General features: G+C 46.0%; 1 protein-coding gene across 1 annotated transcript; it reads right to left on the bottom strand.

Annotated features, from left to right (window-relative positions):
• Positions 1-2647: 2647 nt before the first annotated feature.
• Positions 2648-4588, bottom strand: LOC101756011 (probable long-chain-alcohol O-fatty-acyltransferase 1). The gene is made up of 2 exons (XM_014805528.2): positions 3195-4588; positions 2648-3007 (listed from the first exon to the last, which is right to left on the bottom strand). Exons 1-2 carry the CDS (start codon positions 4205-4207, stop codon positions 2842-2844), a joined length of 1179 nt encoding a protein of 392 aa, XP_014661014.1. The 5' UTR covers positions 4208-4588; the 3' UTR covers positions 2648-2841.
• Positions 4589-24002: the final 19414 nt, after the last annotated feature.

The following is a 24002-nucleotide window of genomic DNA, read 5'->3' as shown; positions in this document are numbered from 1 at the left end:
TATCGAGTTATCTTAGGTTGCAAGTAGAACTTTCTAGGCTTTATCCGATATTCTGCTTCTCTTCGACGTTGCTCACAGTTATTGAGTTGTTTGACTTTATTAAGTTGCACCGTATCGATCTCTTAGTTTTATCAAGTGCTCACAATTATCGAATGCATTAGATCTGGTTAGGTTGTGTTCATCGGCTCCTTAACCTTTTTTAAGCGTTCACCAGTTATCAGATCGTATCGGCTGGCTCGATTTCGCATATTTTTATTGCTTTACATATGCTAGGTCCTATAGATCTTTACCGCTGCCCCTCGTATTGCTAGCCGTCGGATCTTTAACATCAGAACGTTAGGTCCGATAGAGCTCTACTCCTGCCCCTCGTATTGCTAGCCGTCGGATCTTTAATATCAGAACGCACTTGTTGAGAGCCGATGCATCAGCTGGGTATCATCCATATCTCACAAAAACATGATGAAGTCATTCGTGTTACCTTGTCTAAGTTCAGTTACACTTATCAAGACATTGACTAGATCTGTTAGTTTATTTGATGTGTGCATGGTTAGCAGGGGCTCCTTTTATGGTTGTTGTTCACAATGCCTTATCTTAGCCCATCAGCTCATAGAGCCGATGGCACATGCCATTAATGTTTTATTTATTTACACCGTAACATTACATTCAATACTTGTCTATTGTAGTTTTTATTCTAAGAACGCCTAGCTATGAGTTCGAAAGGCTCCGCCACCGATCAGCTTAGGAATTTAATGTTTACCTTATCAATTTTTAGGACAAATTGACTAACACGCCTTACACCTTCTCGAGCCAATTTGAAGCCTACATGAGTTAAGCAGATCTCTCAGGTTCTCCGTGTTGTTCAACGCAGAAGCCTGAAGTCCAGTTTTTACGTCAACAATAGCACAATTGCTAATTAACTCGTATGAACAGATTCCAAGATAGGAAATCAAGGCCGGCCTACATACGGTCAAAACAAACTAGCTGTACCTGACTGGGACACCGGATAACAATAAAATCATAATAGGAAGTGTTGTTACTGTAAACCAAACAGGTTCGCTATTAATCCTTATATAAAAGTATGCAAAGTTCCTATATACGTTAATCTTAGTTCCATACAATATCCCAGTATACATAGATCGCGTGTTGATATGTTGATGCTTGCGGACCTCCTCCCCGCCCGAGCACTTGGTCCTCCCCTAATTACCTTGATATATTGCCTCTCCGAAACAATCCGAGGTTCACACTCCATTCAATTAATGCCCTAAGCAACACTCTGAACACACATGGAGACAACATTTGCAATGTCAGTGGGTCCGCAACTCCCATTGCAAAGTCCATCTCACCAGTGGATCCCAAGGATTGCAAGAGGCAACGAGAAAGGGATCGGCATACGCAACTATATTTCTTGCCTGCAAAAAGATGAATTACTAAAAAAACATTGTGAAGCTCATCAGGAAAAGAAAATTGTACACCAAGTAGAGAATTGGCTTTCGATGCACCCCCTTTTGTCCCGGTTTAAAGTTAGCCCGGGATAAAAGGTTCACCAACCGGGACTAAAGCTCGGTCACTAGTGGGGGGCTCACCAACCGGGACCTTTTATCCCGGTTGCAAAGGCTAGTGGGAAAAAAAGACCCTGAGAGGCCTTTTATCCTAGTTTGAAACACCAACCGGGATAAAAGGGTCGAGAGCCTTTTATCCCGGTTTGTAATACCAACCTGGATAAAAGGGGGTCATTTATCCCGGTTGGTGTTTCAAACCGGGATAAAAGGGTCCCCAACGAGGTGACTGAAAGAGGACTATATCCCTCGAACCCTTTTATCCCGGTTTGTAAGAGCAACCGGGATAAAAGGGGGTCTTTTATCCCGGTTGGTGTTTCCAACCGGGATAAAAGGGTCCCCACGAGTTAATACAAAAGGATAGTATCCCCTATATAGTCAGATATGGTGTGTAGGTAGGATGACAAGGAAGCTACGCGCGAGGCTGGAGGTTGTGGTTCGAATCCCACGCAGCGCGCACGCGCATATTTCGTGCATATTCCGGGATTTCTTCTTTTTTTTTTGCAGCGCTCGGCATGGTGACCTATTTTATGGCATGGTGACCTATTTTATCCGGGTTGGTATTAACAACCGGGATAAAAGGGGGCCTTTAGTCCCGGTTGACTGACCCGGGACAAAAGACCCCCTCTTTGTCCAAGACCCCCCTTTTATCCCGGTTGGTTTATCCTGGATGAATTTTCGGGAGATTTGCACCCTACCAACCGGGACTAAAGGCCAATTCTCTACTAGTGGTAGCTACCTTTGTTAATGTACAACAACATGGTCAAATAGAATCAAAGCGATTTTTGGAAGAAGAACTACAACACACGGCAACTACCTCGGCAGAGATTCATGACCACAAAAGCATCATGGACTCTACTCAAACCTTGAATTACTATATGAAGTGTGTTCACAAAAAAGAATTAAGAATGGAGCAAATTGAAGCGATACGTGCAAATGCTAGGACACCTGTTGCAAATTTAACACCCGAGCAAAGGCAGACAATATGTGATAGCTAGAGGTTGCTTTACACAAACATGACATCTGAGAAAAACAGGCAAAGAGATACCGAGAAGAAGAGCGTCGTGCACTGCGACACAACACTCTGAGTATTATTCCCATTGCAATGCCGAACCCAATGTATAAACCATCAGATTAGTTTGCTTAAAGAAGATGTTTCCTTCCTAAATTCACATCTGACGTCGAGATTGAGAACATATCATATTCACCACTAGCAATGTACGGGCAATTTTGCTAGTAACAAATTAATAGAGTAAGTATCGGTTAACACTTTACAAAAAAAACGTTATGGACTGAGGCAGGGAGTAATGTAATACGACACAACGATCGTGACATAGTTAACCGGATTGTTATGACCATGTTGGCAGTCATATATGGTTAATTTCCGATACGTCAGCGAGTACAACGTACATGTTTCGACTTTCGAGTTCATGACGACATCGCTTGCGTGCCTGAAATTTGCATGCCAAGGGACCAGCATGAGTCAGTGACGTTTCATCAGATAGACTTTGAGACCTTATCTGTCACCTTGGAGACAGAGGAAGTACAATAATGGTACATGTTGGACAACTTCAATACATGTCAGCTAGCATGGCAGGATTCTCGACTGCTAAGATTGAATTAAGGCGCTAAACATACCGGATCAGCTCTCTGCCGGCGTCCTCGAAGAACGACGCCACCGCTGCCCACTCCTCCAGCAACGCCTCCTCCCCTCCATCTCTGCAGATCGGCGGGAAGAACAGCCAGAACGCCGTTCCCGTCACAAACACAACCACGAGCAGCGTGGACACGGGCCGCGGCGGCGGCCGCCACCCCTTCACCGCCCACCTCCGTGCGCACAACTCCTCGGCCACACAGCACGCGCCGTGGAGCAGGAAGAACGCCGTCATCTCACCGGTGGGCGGCCGCAGGGTGAGGTAGTATATCAGTGCCTCGTGCATCAGCCCGGACACGAGGAACGTGGCCATGGTGGCCGCCGCCTTCCCGGCACGCGCGCGCACGGGGTCGTATACCGATGGCCGGAGGATGGCCGACACCATGAGGTTCCACCGCCGGCCCCAGAAGTCGCGCAGCGACGACGCCAGGTAGGGCCTGTCAAACTGCGGCTCCAACTCCATGCCGAGCGCGCCGCCGGCGGCCGCGATGCAGGGGAGCAGAAGGTCCAAAAAGCAGTACATGTGCACGCCGTACAGAGCAAGGCGCATGTAGAGATGCAGCTGGTCCGTGTACTGGTAGACATGGAGGATGGCGGCTATGACGGCGACCTTGACCGCGCAAGAAACGGGCGAGACCGGTTTGACCTTGGATGCTGCTACTCCGGCGGCGCCGGGGCCGCCGCATCTGAGCTTGACAGGGAGCGCTGCGGTGAAGACGAACACGAGAACCGGGAGAGTGGGATCGAGCGGGCCGCTGCCAGCGGCGAGGAGAATGACCTTGAACACGCCGAGCCACGTGAGGAAGAAGGCTGCGAGTCCCCTTACAATTGCAGACGTGAAGGCCAGGGGAGTCGCGGCCAGGAACGCGACGACCGGGAGCAACGCGGCGAGGCGGGGGAAGCCGGGGCGGAGCCACGAGGACGCGGCGCGCGCGCACACCGCGGCCACTAAGACGGCCAGGGACACCATGGCGATGCTGTCCCGCAGCAGCTCCATGGTTGCGGTAGGCGGGGCGGTCGCCGAGCTCAGGCAACCGATGCGGCGATGCTGTATGGTCCTCGTGGTCTAGCTCAGCTTTAGCGTAGGACGCACGCGACGCGAGCATCCAACAGCTGTGCACATGGCTGCAGAGTTGTCACCGCATTTAGTACAGTAATCCCGGTCATGGTATCATTGATACCCAAGCATTATCTGGTTGATGTCAAGCAGTTTTAGATACCTGGAGCAGCACTGATATGAGTGTTGAAGGAATCCTATACGTGCTAAGTCTAGATGCAGAGTCTTTAGTTAGCAGATTTTCAGCTAAGAGTTAAGGAGAATAATAGGTAATTAGGAGGTTAATACCTGTAGTAATTGGGAGAATATCTGGTCCTTAGTAGTAGCCTAAACCACTGTGTGTGTTCTATGAGTGAGCTCCTGGGCTACCTGTGAGGCTTTAGGCCTGTTAGGGAGATTGTTTTTCATTTTGTGCTGTTCGTTACTAACTGTATCATTGAAAAATCTATCAACCTTGGATCTGAATGAATGTTGTTTTTGTCATTGTTAATTATAAATAAATAATGTTGAATTAATACTTGCTGCAGTCATCAATACCATCATAGAAAAATGTAGGTACTTCTGATTCACTTGCATTGGCTAGTTGGATTTCTTTTGTAAGTTCTATTACCTAATATTTCTGTGAACTACTATTCTTCCTCTATGCTTGCGTGAACTAGTAATAATCTTCCTGTTCTTTGCAGTTTGTTGTTATTACCGAGAGATTCTTCAACATGTCTAGTAACACATCGAAAAGCTCTGATGACTCTAATTCAACTAAAACGCGTGCAAAAAGGTCCAAAGTTTGGGAATCTTTTGAGCATAATCTTGTGGAAGTGGATAATAGTTTTAGAGCTGTTTGCAAGTATTGTCGAATGCAGTTAAGCACCAAATCCAGAACTAGTAGCCTTAGAACCCATATTTCTCGATATTGCCATGCAATTGGGGAAGTCGAGAGGAATAGATTCATAGAAACCTTAAAGAAGCCCCTAGAGAACTTTGTGTTTGACCCTCAACTTAGTCGTAAGCATATGATAGAATTTGTCATACATGCTCAAATCCCATTCAACAAGTTTGAGGATCCATACTTCAAACCATGGGTTCAGTCCATGTAGCCGACTCTAAGTGGTCTGATACAACTAACTATTCGCAATGATTGTCTAAAGAAGTACTAGAGAATGAAGCAAGATCTTGAGAATGAACTTGAAAGCCTAGACTCCCATGTGTGCTTGACGTCGGATTTGTGGACATCGATTCAAAACTTAGGCTACATGGTTATAACAACTCATTATATCACTCATGACTTCAAGATCAAAAGGAAGATAATAAGTTTTAAAGAGGTCAAGTATCCACACTCAGGTTTTGCTATCGAAGAAGCACTTGTGAGCTGCTTGACTAAGTGGGGCATATGAAACAAGTTGTTTACTCTCACAGTGGACAATGCTAGTAACAACAATACTGCATGTGACCTGTTGGTAGATGCTCACAAGTATGAGTTGAACGTTGAGGGTGCACATTTGCATGCGAGATGTTGTGCGCATATCCTGAATATTTTGGTTCAAGATAGGATGAAAATTATTCATGAGGGGATAAAGAAGATTTGGGAGCTCTTAAAGCACATTGTCTCTTCGCCCTCAAGAATTCAAGTTTTTAATGAAATTGTAGTGGTGAGTAGTCTTCCAACAAAATGTGGTATTGCTCTTGACATACCAAACCGTTTGAATTCCACCTTCAAGATGATTGGAGAAGCAATCAAGTACAAGACCGTCTGAATAGCTATATAAATCAACATGCAGAAATTTCTCCAAATGAACAAGAATGGAGCATAGCTGATTCAATCTGTAAGTTTCTTAAAACTTTTGAAGAGGCTACAAAAGCGGTATCAGCTGATAGGAAACCAACTTCATACATGTTCTTGCCTTTGATTGTTTCAATTCGGGATGCCTTGGATAACCCAGCTTGGCAGACAAGTGTGGCACTAAAAGATCTAGCTACAACCATGAGGATCAAGTTTCAAAAGTACTAGGGTAGAGATTTTGATGAGTCAAACCAGCCTATTGCTCGCAGAAACAAAAAGGATTATGATGTCAACCTTGGAATTGTTATTGCGACAATGTTAGATCTGAGGGGGAAAGCAGAATATGCATAGTTCTTCTACTAGAAGATTTGTAGCAATATAGATCAGATTGATTCAAGTGTTAATGCTGGTCTAGTCTGGATGAAAAAATACTTTCTGGAGTATGAGCAACGGTTGAGGAGAGCTAGTGCATACTCTGTTACATATTCAAGTGAGGGCAGCATTTCTGTGGGCTCACCGGTGCTTGCGAAAAGGCAGCTAGGATCAGAATTTGCAAACTTCAAGTCAAGTCGAAGAAAGACTCGTGCACTAAAGTCTGAATTTGACATCTACTTTCAAGAAGATTGTGTGGAAGACATTGAAAACTTTGACATTTTGGCTTGATGGAAGCCACATGCTGAGAAGTCCCCGGTCTTATCAGTTATGGCATGCGATTTCCTCACCATTCCTCATAGCACCGTTTCTTCCGTCTCAGCCTTTAGTCTTTGAGGTAGGATTCTTGGGGAGTCAAGAAGCTCACTAACTCCAGAGATGTAGAAGCCCTTGTGTGTGGGAAAGATTGGTTATTCAAGAAAAAAGATGCAAACAATGAAGGTATACCCTCATTCTGTTTTGGCATGTGTGCACATTTCCATGTTCATTTACTTACTATATGCTCATTATGTTGCAGGTCAAGAAATTAGTGAAGACCAGACTAGTGAAATGGTCACCTTTCTCACTCCATCAGGTTTTACACAACACATACATCCTATTTTAAACATGCTTTATTTCTATTTAAGCATTGTTCATTTCTGTTTAAACACCACTGAACATGAACTTATTTTCATCAGGTACAACTCTCTCAATTCCACGTCAGGATCTCAGTCAAGGTGCTGCTGCATTCCTATAAAGGTATGTTTTTGCACCTAGCTAACTATGTTAACATGAATGATTGCTACTAACTAACTGATTGAATGGACTTCTTTGTTTCCATACAGCTGATCGATATTTTTTCTCTATCTATTACTATTTACTTCCGCTGCATGATCTGATTTACTTCATCTATTGGTAGTTCGGCTATTTCCTATTGCTATGATAAGTTCGAAGACAAGTCTGTCACATTTGCATACATTTGTAGATTGGTCATATTCACATGTTCTCTCTGAAAAAAGTAACTGAAATTCCTTTGTCTACATAGTAGTTTTCTCTGAAAAATATTAGCTTATGGAAACAGTCCCTGTGACAATAGCGCAAAGTAGAATTTGCCTCCACACAATCTTGCTCTTTTGGTGATAATGGTCCTTGTACATGGCTAGTACTTTTCATGGATGCATATTAGCTTGGTTGTGACACCATAGCCTCTAATCTGCATATAACTATAACCGTGCTTGGAGGTAGATTATGTATGTAATTGACCAATTAACCTCCCTATCGTTTTCATTTGCTCTGGTGGTATAAACAAAAATTGTTGGTACTATATATTGTGGTCAGTCGGCTCATGTACCGCATATTTCTTCATTTAGCTTTGCATATCCCTTGTGATAATTGAATAGCTAGGTTTCTCAATATGTCTGCAGTATAGTTGGAGATGATGTGGGAGGGTAGGATTCTTGGGGAGTCAAGAAGCTCACTAACTTCAGAGATGTTAGAGGCCCTTGTGTGTGGGAAAGACTGGTTATTCAAGGAAAAAGATGCAAACAATGAAGGTATACCCTCATTCTAGTTTGGCATGTGTGCACATTTCCATGTTCATTTCCTTACTATATGCTCATCATGTTGCAGGTCAAGAAATTAGTGAAGACCAGACTAGTGAAATGGTCACCTTTGTCACTCCATCAGGTTTTACACAACACATACATCCTATTTTAAACATGCTTTATTTCTATTTAAAAATGCTTTATTTCTATTTAAACACCATTGAACATGAACATTTTTTCATCAGGTACAACTCTCTCAATTCCACGTCAGGATCTCAGTCAATGTGCTGCTGCATTCGTATAAAGGTATGTTTTTGCAACTAGCTAGCTATGTTAACCTTAATGATTGCTACTAACTATCTGATTGAATGGACTTCTTTGCTTCCACGCAACAACTCTCTCAATTCCACGTTAGGATCTCAGTCAAGGTGCTGCTGCATTCCTATAAAGGTATGTTTTTGCAACTAGCTAACTATGTTAACCTGAATGATTGCTAGTAACTATCTGATTGAATGGACTTCTTTGTTTCCATACAACTGATCGACATTTTTTCTGTATCTATTACTATTTACTTCTGCTGCATGATCTGATTTACTTCATCTATCGGTAGTTCGGCTATTTCCTATTGCTATGATAAGTTCCAAGACAAGTCTGTCACATTTGCATACAATTGTAGATTTGTCATATTGACATGTTCTCTCTGAAAAAAGTAACTGAACTTCCTTTGTCTACATAGTAGTTTTCTCTGAAAAATATTAACTTATGGAAATAGTCTTTGTGACAATAGCACAAAGGTTATTTTGCCTCCACGCAATCTTGCTCTTTTGGTGATAGTAGTCCTTGTACATGCCTACTACTTTTCATGGATGCATATTAGCTTGGTTGTGACACCATAGCCTCTAATCTGCATATAACTGTAACCGTGCTTGGTGGTAGATTCTTTATGTAATTGACCAATTGACCTCCCTGTCATTTTCATCTGCTCTGGTGGTATAAACAAAAATTGTTGGTACTGTATCCTGTGCTCAGGTTGCTCATGCACCGCATATTTCTTCATTTAGATTTGCATATCCCTTGTGATAATTGAGTAGCTAGCTTTCTCAATATGTCTGCAGTACAGTTGGAGATGATGTGGGAGGCGAACATGGATGGTGATAGACGTTTGAGCTTTGAGGAGTTTAAGCCAAGGATGCTAGGTAATTGAGCTTTAGAAGTAGCCAAGAATGTTGGGTAATTGAGTAGAAGAAGTTCTCATGTAGTGTAGTTGATCTTCTTAGCAGCACCTGCCGCATGTTGCAACTTGTTTCATATAGTCATATCTCAATGAACCTGTACCCACCCGCTAGCTGACAGTATATTGCAACTTGTTGGACTACTAGTAGCTATCTAATGGGTTCTTATTGGGTTGTAACCATATTTGGCAAGCAGTTTGTATAACTTATGCACTGAAAAGTTCGGGGTGGTATGGTGTGTGACGGTGGTAGTTCGATTTGGAGTGGGTTAAATTTATTTTCTTGTGAGAATGGGTTGGTGGGGTTACAATTTGGGTTCCAACCTAATTAACAGGGCTAATTACATTGATCTCAGATGCTAGAAAAAAAACACCTATGTAGAGGAGCGATGCTGCAGTCACCGCATTTAAAAGCACTAAAACAGTGATCTCGATCATAGTATCACATTGATGACGGGTGCTAGGTGAAAAAAAATGCCTCGACCTCCTAAGAGCAGCAGAGTCAGAAATTCAAATTTTATCTTCTTTGAAGGAACATAAAATTTTTAAAATCTAGTTTTTTATTGAAAAATTACTTTGCTTGGGGTGCATAGGGCCCTATGCCCCCTGTGTATGCCCCCGCCTCCTGAGCCGGTCCAAGGGACAACTAATGAGGTGATGGAAGTCGTGCCCCTACCGGCAAGCTCCTCCTTGTCACTGTCAGAGTCGCCTATGGTTCCACCGGTGGTGGTGGGCTTTGAGCCACAGTAGCTCTCTTGCACCCTTGCCTCTCCTCCTAGCTTTTTCAACACATTTTGGTGCCACCAAGATTTGCAGGTGGCTTCCAATTTTTTTAGGCTCGGACCACTAGTTCCCCCACCTCTACAAAAGTTCATGACTACAGTAGCAATTCACTGTGCTTAGAAATCAATTTATAGCGGTGGGTCATGGGGCAAGCTACCGGTTGCCCCATGACGCGGCCCTACAAAATAATTTTCAGGCACGGACCATAGGTGTCAACATTTCGTACCACCGACTTGTAAATGTACGTCACATGTGTAATTTGGATGGCCTAGCGCTTAAGGACTAAGGAGTTATACCGGTTCAGGAAACATGCATAAGGTCAAGTCGGAGGGCGGTTTCGTATTCCCGAGCTCAATGTTAGTAGTAGGTGGTTACAAACGGGTGCACGTGTGAAGTGTATGCGAATGTGCGAGAGAGTGTTCCTACCTTGTTTTTATATGGCAAGGTAGGTAGGGTTACATCAAGAGAAGGGGAACTCAAGTTAGCGCCTACGGATGGGTCCGCCTTGTCTCTTGTATCCAATGCATCCTATCATGTCAAGGCTGGACTCTAGATCATGGATGACATGGCCACGCTATTCAGACCCACATCGTGGGTTTGGAGAATAGCACACACTAGTACAGCGCCCTCGGGGTGATCACGTGGTGGAAAGTGGGAGGTAAGGCCTAACATCATACTTTTGACTTCCTCGCCCTTCCCCACGATGGCCTACGCATGCCTATCCATTTGTGAGTACGTCCTCGGGGCCTATGGAGGGGAGACAAGATCATCCGACTCCACCTTGCCGATAGGTCGGGTTAGTGGCTGAGTGGATCATCTGACCTCAGCCCAGGTCAAGGGCCTAACCCCTTCATTGTTGGACCTTCCTCCAGAAGTCGAAGACGGCTTCCAGCTCTAGCCTTACTGTAAGGCAGTTGGGGCCTTTCCTCTTGGGATGGTCTGGCTGCTTCCAGCTCAAGCCGTTTATTGGGCTTCTAGTCATATATTTTGGTGAGTCCTTTTAGGTACCTGTGATATAGGACCGCATCAATAGGATTGTCTAGACCTACAGATCGCAGCGCTAAAAAAATATTTTTTTCACATGGGCCCACCTACACCAATCTCTCTCCTTATCTCTTCCATGGCCCTCCAGTCCTTTCATCTCCTTCTATCTTATCCTCCCATCTCCCTCTCTCCCTTATCCTTCCTTCTCCCTCTCTCTTTGCTCAGTGTAAGTACTAGCGGCCAACCTTGGCGGGCGGTAAGCTGGAGGGCACGACGGACAGCACGAGGGGTGGGTTTTTCTCTCTCGGCCGGCGAATGAGCAGCGCGGCACGCGGAGAAACCCCCTCCTTTAGGTTGACATGGGAGTGACATAGCATAGGGCGGGCTCTTCTCCCATGGCTAAGTGGTGAGTGGCGCAGCACGGGGAGGGCCCTCTTCGCCCGGGCCAGCCTACGAGCAACGTAGAGAAAGATGGTAGGAGCCCACGCAGACGAGCAACGGCGGGGCATGACCCACTCTAGCGAGTAGTAGTAGGCCTCCTCCCATCGGTAGCCTAGCATGAGGTGTGGCTGGCGAGTAGAGGTGCCTCTGGGGGGCCAACACCCTTTTTGCTTTTTTTTTAAAAAAAATCAATTTGTAGAGGTGGGTGAGCAACTGCCCCTGCAAAATTGCCATTTTTATCTACGAAAAGCTGGGCGAGCCTTGAATCCGCCTCTACAATTCCATTTTAACCCACCCTACAATTCCTTTCCTGCTCCAAAGGCCTTGTGGCTGCTTAGAGATGCGGGCCTAGGCCGGATCGAACCCTGCTAGGGGCACAATCTGGCTGTGTGGTGCACTATGGCTACATGCTGGCCTTGGATTTTAGTTGTTAACATAGCTGCCTCCTTCGATCTGCTTGTCTCAACATCCCATGCTTAACGTCCCCGTTCTGGGGCTTGGCTTGGTGCGATGTCAATTCAGTGCCTAGGGCTGTGCTATGAGACATTATGGGGCTATATACTGGACCTAGAGCTTGATGGTATCACAATACAATGCTTTATATTGTAATATGTTCTGGTGAATTGTAGTGCTTACACCCTACGCTCTTTTTATTAACAATGGAAGTCATTCTCAGGGCAACCATGTCTTGTTTATATAATCTGGGGGTTGTCAGGCATATATCCATGGCCTACCAGAAGGTTTGTATGGAACCATACAAGGAGAAGTACACCGAGACATACTAGGACATGGAGACTATGTTACAAGGTGGCGTAGTCTACATGGACTACCAAGAAACTAGTCATGGATAAGAAAACTACTCTTCCGAGTTAGAGTAGAACTCAATAGTCGTATCTGACTAGTACTATTGTAAGACTACCCTGTAACCTTGCTCCCCCGGTATATAAGGGTGGGCAGGGATGCCCTCAAAACAAGTTCAATCCAGTACAAGCAAATAACATACAAGATGTAGGGTATCACACAATCTATCAGCCTGAACCTATCTAAATTGCATGCCTACGTACACCATAGAGCTCCTGATTTCGGCGACACCCACCAACCAAAACTCTACCTCAAGTACTCCCTTGGTAGGTTCCTAGGTATAAAACACCAATAGCAGGTGCGCTAGGTAGGGCAGTTGCAAAAATTCTCCAGGCGAGTTCGATGGCTCAAGTCATCATCAAGCTTGCGATCACGTTCGAAGCGGGCGTGACGTTCGTCTTTGGCTCCTAGGTTTGCATCGCTGATGGCACTGGAGGTTTCCACCGCTACATCGTAGAGGTGTCGAAGAAGAAGCAACTCGACGTCACTTTTTGCCAACAAGCCATGAAAGATTCCGTCGAGAAATTCAGCAAAATTTTCAATCTGACAAACAGCAAGCTCGAGTACAACTCAGGCTCTACAACAACTCGGCCTGGCTCCCACGAGCAGGCAAACAAGCCATCGTGTGGACCGAATCAAACTCTGAGTCAATTCCCGTTTAGACAACAAAACACAATTTTGGTTTATCAAGCAGCTTTATCCAAGCCACAATCTGCATTAGAGACAATTGAAGACCACAACCTTGACTTCTACTCAGATTCCATCAAAGAAATTCCTTTATTAGGTCTGTAGCAGGGTCTGGTGATTACTTCAACACCCCAAGGCAGATTCGTCTACTGGCCGGGCATGAAGCCGTCCTTCCTTGACAAGAATGACGAGTCATGGATGATCGCCAACCTTGAGATCCTACCATACCAAGAAGGAACACCCTTGTCACTAATCTATGAAGAAGATGGTGTAACGACCTAGTTTTAAATCTGCTGAGCTTAATCTTAAGACAAGTCTCCTAATCTGGTTGACTCAGCCTTTCTAGAGCTATACCGGTTAAGTATGGTTTTCAGCCCAACCTAGCGCCTTAGGGAGAGTTTGTCTTTGGAAAGTTGAGCTGAGCATCAAGAAAACCTTTCATAGAAGTTGGGGAAAGAAGTCCATGCTTAAACTTTGCTAATTGGACCTTGATCCCATTTTACCTTCGAAGATCCCCAAATCTGCAGTTCAAATCAACCCCGACCTTGAAAACCAGCCAAACCGCCGTTTTTCTCTAAGTTCCGAAACCAGTGTTCCTCATAACTTTGGAGCTGTAGATCCCCAAATCCACTGCGTCCTTGAGCTCGGTCCAGTTACAAAAGTTGGACCTTGGCTGGTGTTCTACAACTTTTGTTAAGGGAGTCAAAGTGGTGTAGTTCAGAAATTGGGAGATCAAGAGGCTGGAAGATGGACCCAGAAAAGGATCCCGCGGATCGATCGGACCAAGCGCGTCAGAGCGCACGTGCGCCTTGTCTCAGAGCCCCTCCGCCGCATGGCATAACCTCACTGGCGAGCGCCGCCTCACCCAGTCGTCGGCCGCGACATGATGGATCAGCGCGCCTTCTTCCCAATCGCGCGTCGAAGTGCCCTGCAGACTTTTCCACCCCGTCTCGTCTCGCCCGAGACCTTGCCAACCGTGGCAGGGGCCTTGCCGCCGCTGTGACTGAAGATTGGCCGCTGTCGCGCCAGTCCACCTCGCCTCCTGCACGCATCTCCTCACCATGACCCTCGGCCGCGCCCCAACGCCTTCCGGCTTTTCTGTCGTACCTCAGTCGTGCTGCCCATGCGCGCGCTCCGTGACAATACCGCCTTCACCAACCACCGCGCAGGCAGTGACAACTCCTTTTCTCCCACCTCGCCAGTCATGTGCTGCGGCAGAGCTGCTAGTCCGCGCATGCTCGTGACGCATCGCTCGCCCTGTCACCTCGCCTACAGCGCCCTCGCCTGCAGTGCCCTTCCTTCCCTCCTGTCCGCCGATACTGAGTCGCCGCAACCAATCTGGTGCTTGACGCAACCAGGCACACGCTCGACCTCGCCAATCTTTCTGCCCGGCAAAACCGTGCTTGCCTAGCACTGTCTTCCTTGCCCACTGACCAAAGAATCATGTCCCCGGAGCTCCGCTTCGAAGGCCAATGGAGACGCCGACCAATCGCCGCCTCGGCAGAGCACTCCATTCTCTCTCGATCTTATCCTCACGCCGCTCGAACTCGTTCACTTCTACGTAGCTATAAAAGGGGTACCGAAGCCTCTTACCAGAGTTCCCTTTGCCACCACTGCCCTTGCCGCCCTTGCTTGCTTGTTCTTCTCCAGCGCACTTGTCGTCGCACACTCCTCTGCTTCACACGCAAGTGCCGCTGCCTGAGCTCTCTGTGGAGCTCCCCTTTCCGCCCAACACCGTGCCTTGCCAACCCCGCCAGCCATTCCGCTTTCCTTCGCGCTGTGCTAGAGCTTGCTTGTTGTCCACAAGAAGCGCCGCCACCACCGGAACACCGCCAGCGCCTTTCGTCGTTCTGCCTAAGCTTGCTTCTTCCCGAGCCCAAGTTTTCATCAGTAGGACCAAAGGTGAGCTGCCGACCCCTTCCAGCTTGCCCGACCCCTGTCCGTTTCGCCCGACCCAGTCTGTTTCGCCCGACCCCTATCCGCCTCACCCGAGGGCTCGGCTGTATCCTTTTCTTTTGACCGAGGGTATCTGTGTAAAATTTTGGGGACTTTTCTGTGTCAAGTCTGAGGACCCCGGTACAGTTATTCCTTAGGTCTAAGGGTCAGATCATAAGTTTTTCCCGATCTGACTCTTTTATCTTGCTCTAAATCAATCGAAGCTTGGGAAATTCATCTTAAATCGAGGAAAAATCAGAAAAATGTGAAATCACTTGGGTTGGAATCCTCTTTATGAGTAGAATCCAATAAAATGGGTTTCACACCTTTCCTGTAGTTTTGCTATAGTTTCTGGGCTAAATCCTTGCAAGTGTTGTTGAAATAACCATCTAAGTGTTTTAACCCTTGCATTTGCATTCCGTGTAGAGCTAAACCTCGCTGACGGCACGTACGAGCTGCACCCGGTGCCAGAAGATGGAGTTGTAGCCGAGTCGCTGCCTGCAGGAGCTGAACCCGAGGGCGCCGAAGATCAGTTCACTTCTACCCCGCTCGAAGGCAAGCCCCGGAGCATAACCTAGTCTTTCTAAACTTGCGCATGCCTTCATTTGTATGTATGTGCATTACGTTACAGGAGTTTTTTAAAACCATAGGTGCATGACTTAGTTCCCTTGATCTGAACACTAGTATGATAGGCTGAGTAGTTGCAGTGCTTAACAGGACTCGGCAAAAGTTGAGTGATTCCCTGTCACTCGCGAGTTATAGGAGTTGCTTGTTCTCCTTTGTCACCACTATGAGGACGATGGATGGGGTAGGGCCTTGTGAACTATTTTGGTGGTCGGTGGATGGCCCCGTCTGTCTACATGAAATTGGTTTAAGGTCGGAAAGTGTTGGTGTTCATGATCAAGTGTTTGAAAGTACTAATCTCATACCTAGTATGGGATGGGGAAGCCTAGTACCTGATTGAACCAGGATGTGAGCGGTTCGATCCACCCGTCTGTCTACATGAAATTGGTTTAAGGTTGGAAAGTGTTGGTGTTCGTGATCAAGTGTTTGAAAGTACTAATCTCATACCTAGTATGGGATGGGGAAGCCTAGTACCTGATTGAACCAGGATGTGAGCGGTTCGATCCACTATCTCTGGAACAGAGTTTCCCTTGTGACCGCATGTGGTGATAAGTGCATTCACAGAACGACAGAGGCCGGGTCTGTGGAGCCTTGTACCAAGAGAAGTGGGCCCGACATGGGTCAGCGGATTGATGGGGACGGCTGACAAGGGAAGCGACCCTCTGTGGTGTGCGGATGTCGTGAGATTAGGCTCGCCATGCATGGTTAAGAAATTTGAATCGATTCATCTGCCTCTCACAGTTTGGGACTGCTTGATCACTATGCTACACTGAGTAAGAATGGAACTTGATGGTGTTGATGATATGAATGCTTATCATAAATTGCTTGGAAAATTCTACTTGTTTAGCATAGCTGCTAACCTAGTCTGGTAAACAAACTTAGAACTGGGAGCTAAAATATTGAAAGTAAGGACATACTGTAGTCGCTTTTGGCAAAACAAACCCCTCAGCTAAAGAGCCTTGCATGTCTAGAAGTTGGTGGAGTAGTTTTCCATCGGTCGGTTAAGTCTTGTTAAGCATAGTTGCTCAGCCTTGCTTGTGGCAAATCTTTCAGGTGAAGTTGAAGCTCCTGAGTTTGCTGCTGTTGGCACTTGGCCTCCCCAGCTCCCGCCTGGATGGAAGGTTGAGTGGGATCCCTCCTTGAACGGTGAGGATAGGGACCAGTGATGTCAGGATCGGCCTCATCCGTGACATCCGACCCTGGTGCTAGCTCCGCTGATTTATCTTTTCCGCTGCTTATGAACTATGTAAAACTCTGATTTCGAACCAATGTTGTGAGAAATTAATGCACTTGTCTAATTTCGGATGATCTGTTGTATTCTCTTGAACCACTCACCCTCGTGTGAGCTCTGCTATTTCGGTCCTGTATAGTGGTTTTATCGGATAAAATCCGACGGACTACAGAGTTGACTTGGTTAAAGCATAAGACCGCGTGTCAGGCGACTAAATGGTGTTTTAGCTAAGTTAATCCGAGCGGTTCCGCCACAGATGGCTCCACATAAGTCATCACCTCAAGCTCTGGTAGGTATACTCCGGAAAGAGAACTCTTCGCTTTAATCACAAATGGGAAAGAAGGTGAACAACATCACCCAAGACCCCCCCCCCCCCCAACGAGAGTGTCACCCAGATGATGTCTCACAAGATGAATTATCTGCCAACATTATTGAAGAAACTGAAAGCCAAAGGACTCGGCGGAGGGCAAGAAACGCGTAGAGAGCAGAACGGCGTCTTCAACTAGCCACCCAGCTCCCAATTATGAACCTCAATAGTGCATTCAAAGCAATGCAAACGTGGCAACACAATACGCCACTCGCCACTATTGCCTCCATCGACCTCATCACTCGTGCTATGCCTCTAGACAAGTACAGTACTCTGATAGCACAATTGGCAAAACACGACTATGAACTACTCGAAAGAACAACTCCAATTCCATCAGTATCTCACATGCCGTCGGGACATAGTCAGCATGGCAGCAGTAGAGACCACGCAGGATGTTCAACGAGACCACGCGAAGATGCCAGACAACACGGGGGCGCAATTGGGGCTCTGAGGCAAAACAAAGATGTACTCGAAAGCCCAAGACAACATAGAGGTGCGCTTGAGGGTAGTCGAACAGCTTCTAGGGGAGGCGCTCGCCACCATAGAGCTAACTCCAAACCCTCTCTCATCGATGGTGATCTCAGGAATAAAATCAACAGCAACCGTGATGCACGCAACATCATCAAGAACCGGCGACGGGAGCACAAACTTGAAGAAGACTACAGGGGTGATGACAATGATCACTTTCCCGCCTTTACAAGATGGTTTAGGAACACAATCTTACCAGAGAAATTCAAACCTTTGGGTATCTCCATGTACGGTGGCAAGCAAGATCTAGTTCAGTGGCTCCAGTGCTACTCGCTAGCGGTCTAGGCTATAGGGGGACTGACGACACAAAGGTCATCTACTTTCATGTATGCAAGGAAACTGCGCCACTGACCTAGCTCGAATCCTTGAAGCCCAATTCCATCAACTCCTGGCAAGATTTGAAGCAAACTTTCACTAGCAACTATGCAGGGGCAATGCAACACCCCAGTAACAGGATCGACTTGGCACAAGCCAAGCAGCAATGAGATGAAACACTACGCAGCTATCTACCATGTTTCTTTGACAAAAAGGCCACAATTGTGGACATCTCATAACCAGACATGATAGAATGCTTCCAGAACGGCCTCTATGATTGCCGCATGTTCTAAGACTTTGGTAGGAGTCATCCCACGAATGTCAAGGCACTCAAGATCATGTCCTAGTCATGGGCAGACGAGAAGGATAAAGAACGCGAGACGTTTGACTCAAATCACAATCACGGTCGTGACAACAACAATAATCATGGCAACAACCAAGAGCAAGACAAGAACTGCAACGGCAACCACCAAAACATCTACTAAAGCAACAAAAACCACAAGTGCAAGCCTCACAATACCGTCGCAGCAATGATGAACTCAAGTAAGAAAGGGTCTAACAGAAATGAAGATAGGCCCGCATTCAGCGAGCTGCTGAAAAAGCAGTGCCCATGGCACCTGCACAGCAAGCACGCTGCAATAGATTGTTACAGCCTGCACAGGGTAATGAAAGACTTACCAGAACCCCCGAACAATAACAATGACAAGGGGAAAGGCAAGGTAGATGAAGGCGAAGATGGCGAAAACAAGTTCCAAACCCCATCCAAAACTGTCAACGTCATCTTTGGCGGGATCCCAGGCACTTCCTCTAAGCAGTCCCAGAAATTAGTACTCAGAGAGATCATGTCCATTGAGCCCGCTACTCCCACACCCCTCAAGTGGTCCAAGGTGCAGATTACCTTCTCCAGGAAAGACCAATGGACAAGTTTCTCAGAACCAGGATGGTTCCCCCTTGTCTTGGACCCAGTTGTTTGCTGGCTCAAGACTCACCAAAGTACTCATCAATGGCAGTAGTGGCATCAATGTCATTTTCACCACAACTCTAAAGAAGATGGGTCTCGACATTACTAACATGCTCACCGCAATGAACTCTCCATTCTATGGGATCGTCCTAAGCAACGCAGCTATACCGCTTGGACAAGTAGTCCTACCAGTTACCTTCGGAACCAAAGAACACTACCGGACATAATACATCCAGTTCGAGGTGGCAAACTTCGAGACTTCTTATCATGCTATCCTCGGAAGACCAGCACTAGCTAAATTCATGGCAATCCCACACTATGTTTACCTGCTCCTGAAGATGCCAGGACCCAAGGGAGTACTCTCCCTCCATGGAGACTTGTGAAGGTCATACGAATATGACACAGAAGCTGTTGAGTTAGCAGCAACTACTCAAGTACCCAGCTTGATGCAACAAGTCTTCACTACTTCAAAGAAGCTCTCCCCGGCAGAACTCAAAATCCCAGAGAACAAGGAGGGAGCTACTAAAGTGAAGCCGTCAAGTGATGTGGACTATAAAAGCCATTGACCTTGAGACTGAAGACTCCTCCAAGATAGCCCTGATTGGCATAGGACTAGATGCCAAATAGGAAAGTGTGCTCGTCATCTTCCTTCAGGCAAACTGAGACATTTTCACATGAAAACCGGCAGATATGCCAGGTGTGCCCAAGGACTTGATCAAGCACTCACTCATGTAGATCCTAAAGCTACTCCATAGAGACAGCGACTACGCAGATTCTCCCAGGACAGGAGGGAAGCCATCAAGAAAGAGCTAGCAAACTACTTGCAGCAGGCTTCATGAAAGAAGTCTTCCATCCTGAGTGGCTCGCAAACCCAGTCCTGGTCCGCAAGAAGAATAACAATGAATGGAGGATGTGTCTGGATTACACAAACCTCAACAAGCACTGTCCTAAGGATCATTTCTGACTCCCAAGGATTGATCAAGTTGTCGATTCTACAGCTGGATGCGCATTACTCTGTTTCCTGGATTGCTACTCAGGATATCACCATATAACCCTCAAGGAAGAAGACCAAGTCAAAATTGTGTTTATCACCCCTTTTGGAGCTTTCTACTAAAAAACAATATCCTTCGAGTTGAAGAACGTAGGAGCAATGTATCAATGTGCCATCCAGATGTGCTTTGAGAAACAACTCGACCGCAACTTGGAAGTGTACGTGGATGACATGCTAGTCAAGACCAGAAATCCAGATGATCTCATCGCAGACTTGGAAGAGACCTTCACCAGCCTGCGAGCATTCTGGTGGAAAATCAACCCTATAAAGTGCATCTTTGGCGTACTGTCAGGAAAACTACTCGGGTTCATCATCAGCCAAAGAGGCATTGAAGCAAACCCTAAGAAAATAACTGCCATCACCAATATGCAAGCTCCGTCTGGTTTTAAGACATCCAGAAGCTAATAGGATGCATGGAGGTCCTCAACAAATTCATTTCAAGGCTTGGAGAACGGGGCCTCCCCTTCTTCAAACTACTCAAACGGTAAGACAAGTTCCAATGGACAGAGGAGGCGGATAAGGCTCTACTACAGTTGAAAGACTTTCTATCAAAGCCACCAATCCTCACAGCGCCAACTCCAATCGAGGACTTGTTGTTATACATCGCTGCCACTACTCATGTCGTAAGCATGGCAATAGTAGTCAAAAGGTTGGAACCAAGTTACGTATACAAAGTCTAGAGACCAGTCTACTTCGTCAGTGAAGTACTCTCAGATTCCAAGACCCAGTACCCACCAGTTCAGAAGCTACTCTATGCTATACTGCTCACCTCGCCAAAATTGCTACACTTTTTCCAGGAACACAAGATCTCCATGGTCATTGATTTCCCCCTAGGCGAAATTCTCCATAATCGAGACACCACGAGCAGAATCTCCAAATGGGCAGTAGAACTCGGAGCGCTATCCCTAGAATTCAGGCCAAGAACCGTGATCAAGTCTCAGGCTCTAGTGGATTTCATGGTAGAGTGGAGAGAAAATCAACTACCAACACCAACAGAACACCCAGAACATTGGGTCATGTACTTTGATGGGTCACTAAAACTCGAAGGTGTCAGTGCAGGAGTACTCTTGATATCCCCCAAGGGTGAACAACTCAAATATGTTCTCCAGATATTTTGGGAGGTGTCCAATAACGAAGCTGAGTATGAAGCGCTACTACATGGGTTAGACCTAGCAGTATCCCTGGGATCAAGAGATTACTAGTTTACAGCGACTCGCTAGTAGTCATCAACCAAGTCAATGATGAGTGGGACCGCAACAAAGAGAACATGGATGCATATTGCAAAGAAGTCCACAAGTTGGAAAATAAATTTTCAGGCCTGGAATTCCACCACGTTGTCCGTGTGTTGACGCCAGATTTCGTCACTAGTAAAATCGGCGTCAAGAAGAGAAGGAATCGGAGAAGCACAGTTGGGAATCGGCCAAATGGTGCTACAGTGTGAAATCGGCCGGTGACTTCTGTCTCACTTCGGGTCGAACGTGCCAAAGTCCCAATCGGTAGCCTTTTGCCGATGAGGAATCGGCCGATTAGGAGGAAGGGTTAATTGGGCCTGCATGGGCTTGGAAAGGAATAAAGGGATGAGGTGGAGATCAGCCCATGAAGCATGGAGTAACCAACCTAGCACGAATTGTGCTTGTAGATATTCGTTTTCTGTTTGAATTAGGGATAGAATTCTAGTCGGTTAAGAAGTTATCTGTACGGGGCTATAAATAGCTACCTTTGTAAATCTGTAAACATCAACCAATCAATACAACAAACTACTTTTTCCTCGTACTTACTTTCAAGCAGGCGACTTCGCCAATACTTTCCTCTTTTTCACGAGTTCGTGCGGGTTGGCAGGGCTGCATCAGCTTGATCTCCGGCCGATTCTGTAAGTTCCGCTTATCGAGTAATATCTAAGCTTTAACTTCGGGTGTAGCGCTGTTGTTTCGTTTAGATTTATTCACTAGTTATCGATATCTGCTAGAATCATAGGTTTTACCTGCCTTTCTAGTTTTATCACCAGTTATCCAGCTAGGAATCGGTAGTTTCGGCTTCTTTCACGTTTTTGCTATTAAATTCATCTATTGCCGATTAGATCTATTCCTAGTGTTGTTATCATAGCTTTGTATCGATTACTCTAGTAGTTCTTTGTCTACAAGGCTACAGTGATCGGTTGCTTTATAGCCGATTTCTTTACGGCAAATCGGCCGATTCGCCGATAAGCTCTCTCAAGATCGGAAACGTAGCCGATCGAGGTTTCTGGACCTAACACGTATTCTTCCTTGCCAATCAACAGGTCAGATTGGCTGGCACGCCGCGTGAACTGCACCAGGGCAATCACCCGAACAGGAGTTAAGCAGATTCTCCCGGGTCGTGTGTCGGACGCTGGGATTCGGTTGACCGATTTCTAGCGCCATAACAATGTCACTGCGGACCTCCTATCCATGATGGGTTCAACACGTGCTCAAGTTCCAGCAGGAGTCTTCGTCCACGAGCTTTGTAAGCCATCCATCATGGAGTAGGCACCCTTAGCAACCGCCGATCGTGGCCTAGTAGAACCAGATCGGGAGGTTATGATGATTGATGTGGATTGGAGAACACCATTTATTGACTACATCAAAGAGCACAAACTACCCTTAGACAAGACATAGGCAGAGCAAGTCTTACGATGAAGCAAAAGCTACGTACTCGTCAGAGACAAGTTATACAGAAGAGCTACATCTTCAAGAGTACTCATGAAGTGCATCACACAAGAAGATGGCAAGGACATATTGGAAGAAATACACAAAGGGATCTATGGCAACCACGCATCTTTGCGCATGATAGTGGGCAAGGCTTTCAGAGCAACATTTTACTAGCCTACTGTGGCGGAACCGCCCAACTTAAACTGGCTTAAGTGTGCCTAATTGCTGTCAAAACAACATTTATTCATAACACACTTAAAACAGTGTAAGTCCGGTAGTCCGTCAAGGGTTCTGTTCACAAAACTCCTTGAAAACCTCCACGGTGTGTTCCATAGCCATACATCAGGATCGCTTCCACGATGGGATAGCATCAACAAACATTACGTTTTTACATACATAACAGAGGTACGATTTATTACAAACCATAGATTGAAGAAACTTAACAGTGCAAGTTAAACCATTGCTAAGAGTTTAAAATATAAAACAGTCCGGGGTAAGTAATTAAACATCTAAGTTCATTCTAGGGTATCAGGAGACTCATAAGATACCCTAGTTCTTTGGTGCTTCCTCCTTGCTGGGTCCCTGCTGGGTTTCTGAAAACAACAACAAAGGATCCCCTGAGTACGAAGTGCTCAGCAAGTCTGACCCGTCTAACCAATATAAATAATGTTGACACCCTGTATGATAGCTTTATGGTGTACTGGCTGACTCACATTTTTGCAGAAAGAACTTACTATAAGTAAAACCTTAGTTTTATCTTTTATTTCAGATTGAGTTTGTTACCTGATCAGTCTAGATGATGAAAAATATTTTAGCAACCAGATGGAACTAAGTCATACAACATATTTATTCGAAAGCAGTGGTTCCCTTCTCTTTGTTACACTACGATGCTTAAGCAATGATCAAGTGCATTCATATCCGAGAATTGCGGCGATCCGGATCGATTTACATCCTGCAGGAGATACCCGACCACCAGCCATGTACAACTGTCCGGGTTGCACATAACGACCTTTCGGTTAGATGTACCCAATGATCAGAAATATGACTACTCGAACCCAGGGCCGCACCCCCACATGGAACCCCACATCTGGCGATCTCCATTGCGAGTTTCAGGCTACGCCCTGCCCTTCCACTGCACGCCAAGCACGGGTACAAAATATTTCCGATCAGAGAGCCAACTAACCTACCGGGCTTGCTGGTTCCCATATAGCAGTAAGCAACCAGGTAGTATCACTTGATCACGGGTTAAAACAACGATCGGTCCTTAATCAAATTAATCGAGTGGACGGAACTATGGAACTCAAGACTCCTTTCTTGATTCCCTCTAACCTTCCGTCC

The sequence above is a fragment of the Setaria italica genome, chromosome VII (genome assembly GCF_000263155.2).
Source record: "Setaria italica strain Yugu1 chromosome VII, Setaria_italica_v2.0, whole genome shotgun sequence".
NCBI lineage: Eukaryota > Viridiplantae > Streptophyta > Magnoliopsida > Poales > Poaceae > Setaria > Setaria italica.
Note: the sequence above shows the minus strand (reverse complement) of the source record. Positions and strands in the feature narration are given on the sequence as shown.

Coding starts and splice junctions, on each gene's coding strand:
- LOC101756011 (XM_014805528.2), bottom strand. CDS start 4,207: ATGGAGCTGCTGCGGGACAGCATCGCCATGGTGTCCCTGGCCGTCTTA. Junction 3,008..3,194: donor GCCGGCAGAGAGCTGATCCG/GTATGTTTAGCG, acceptor TGCAAATTTCAG/GCACGCAAGCGATGTCGTCA.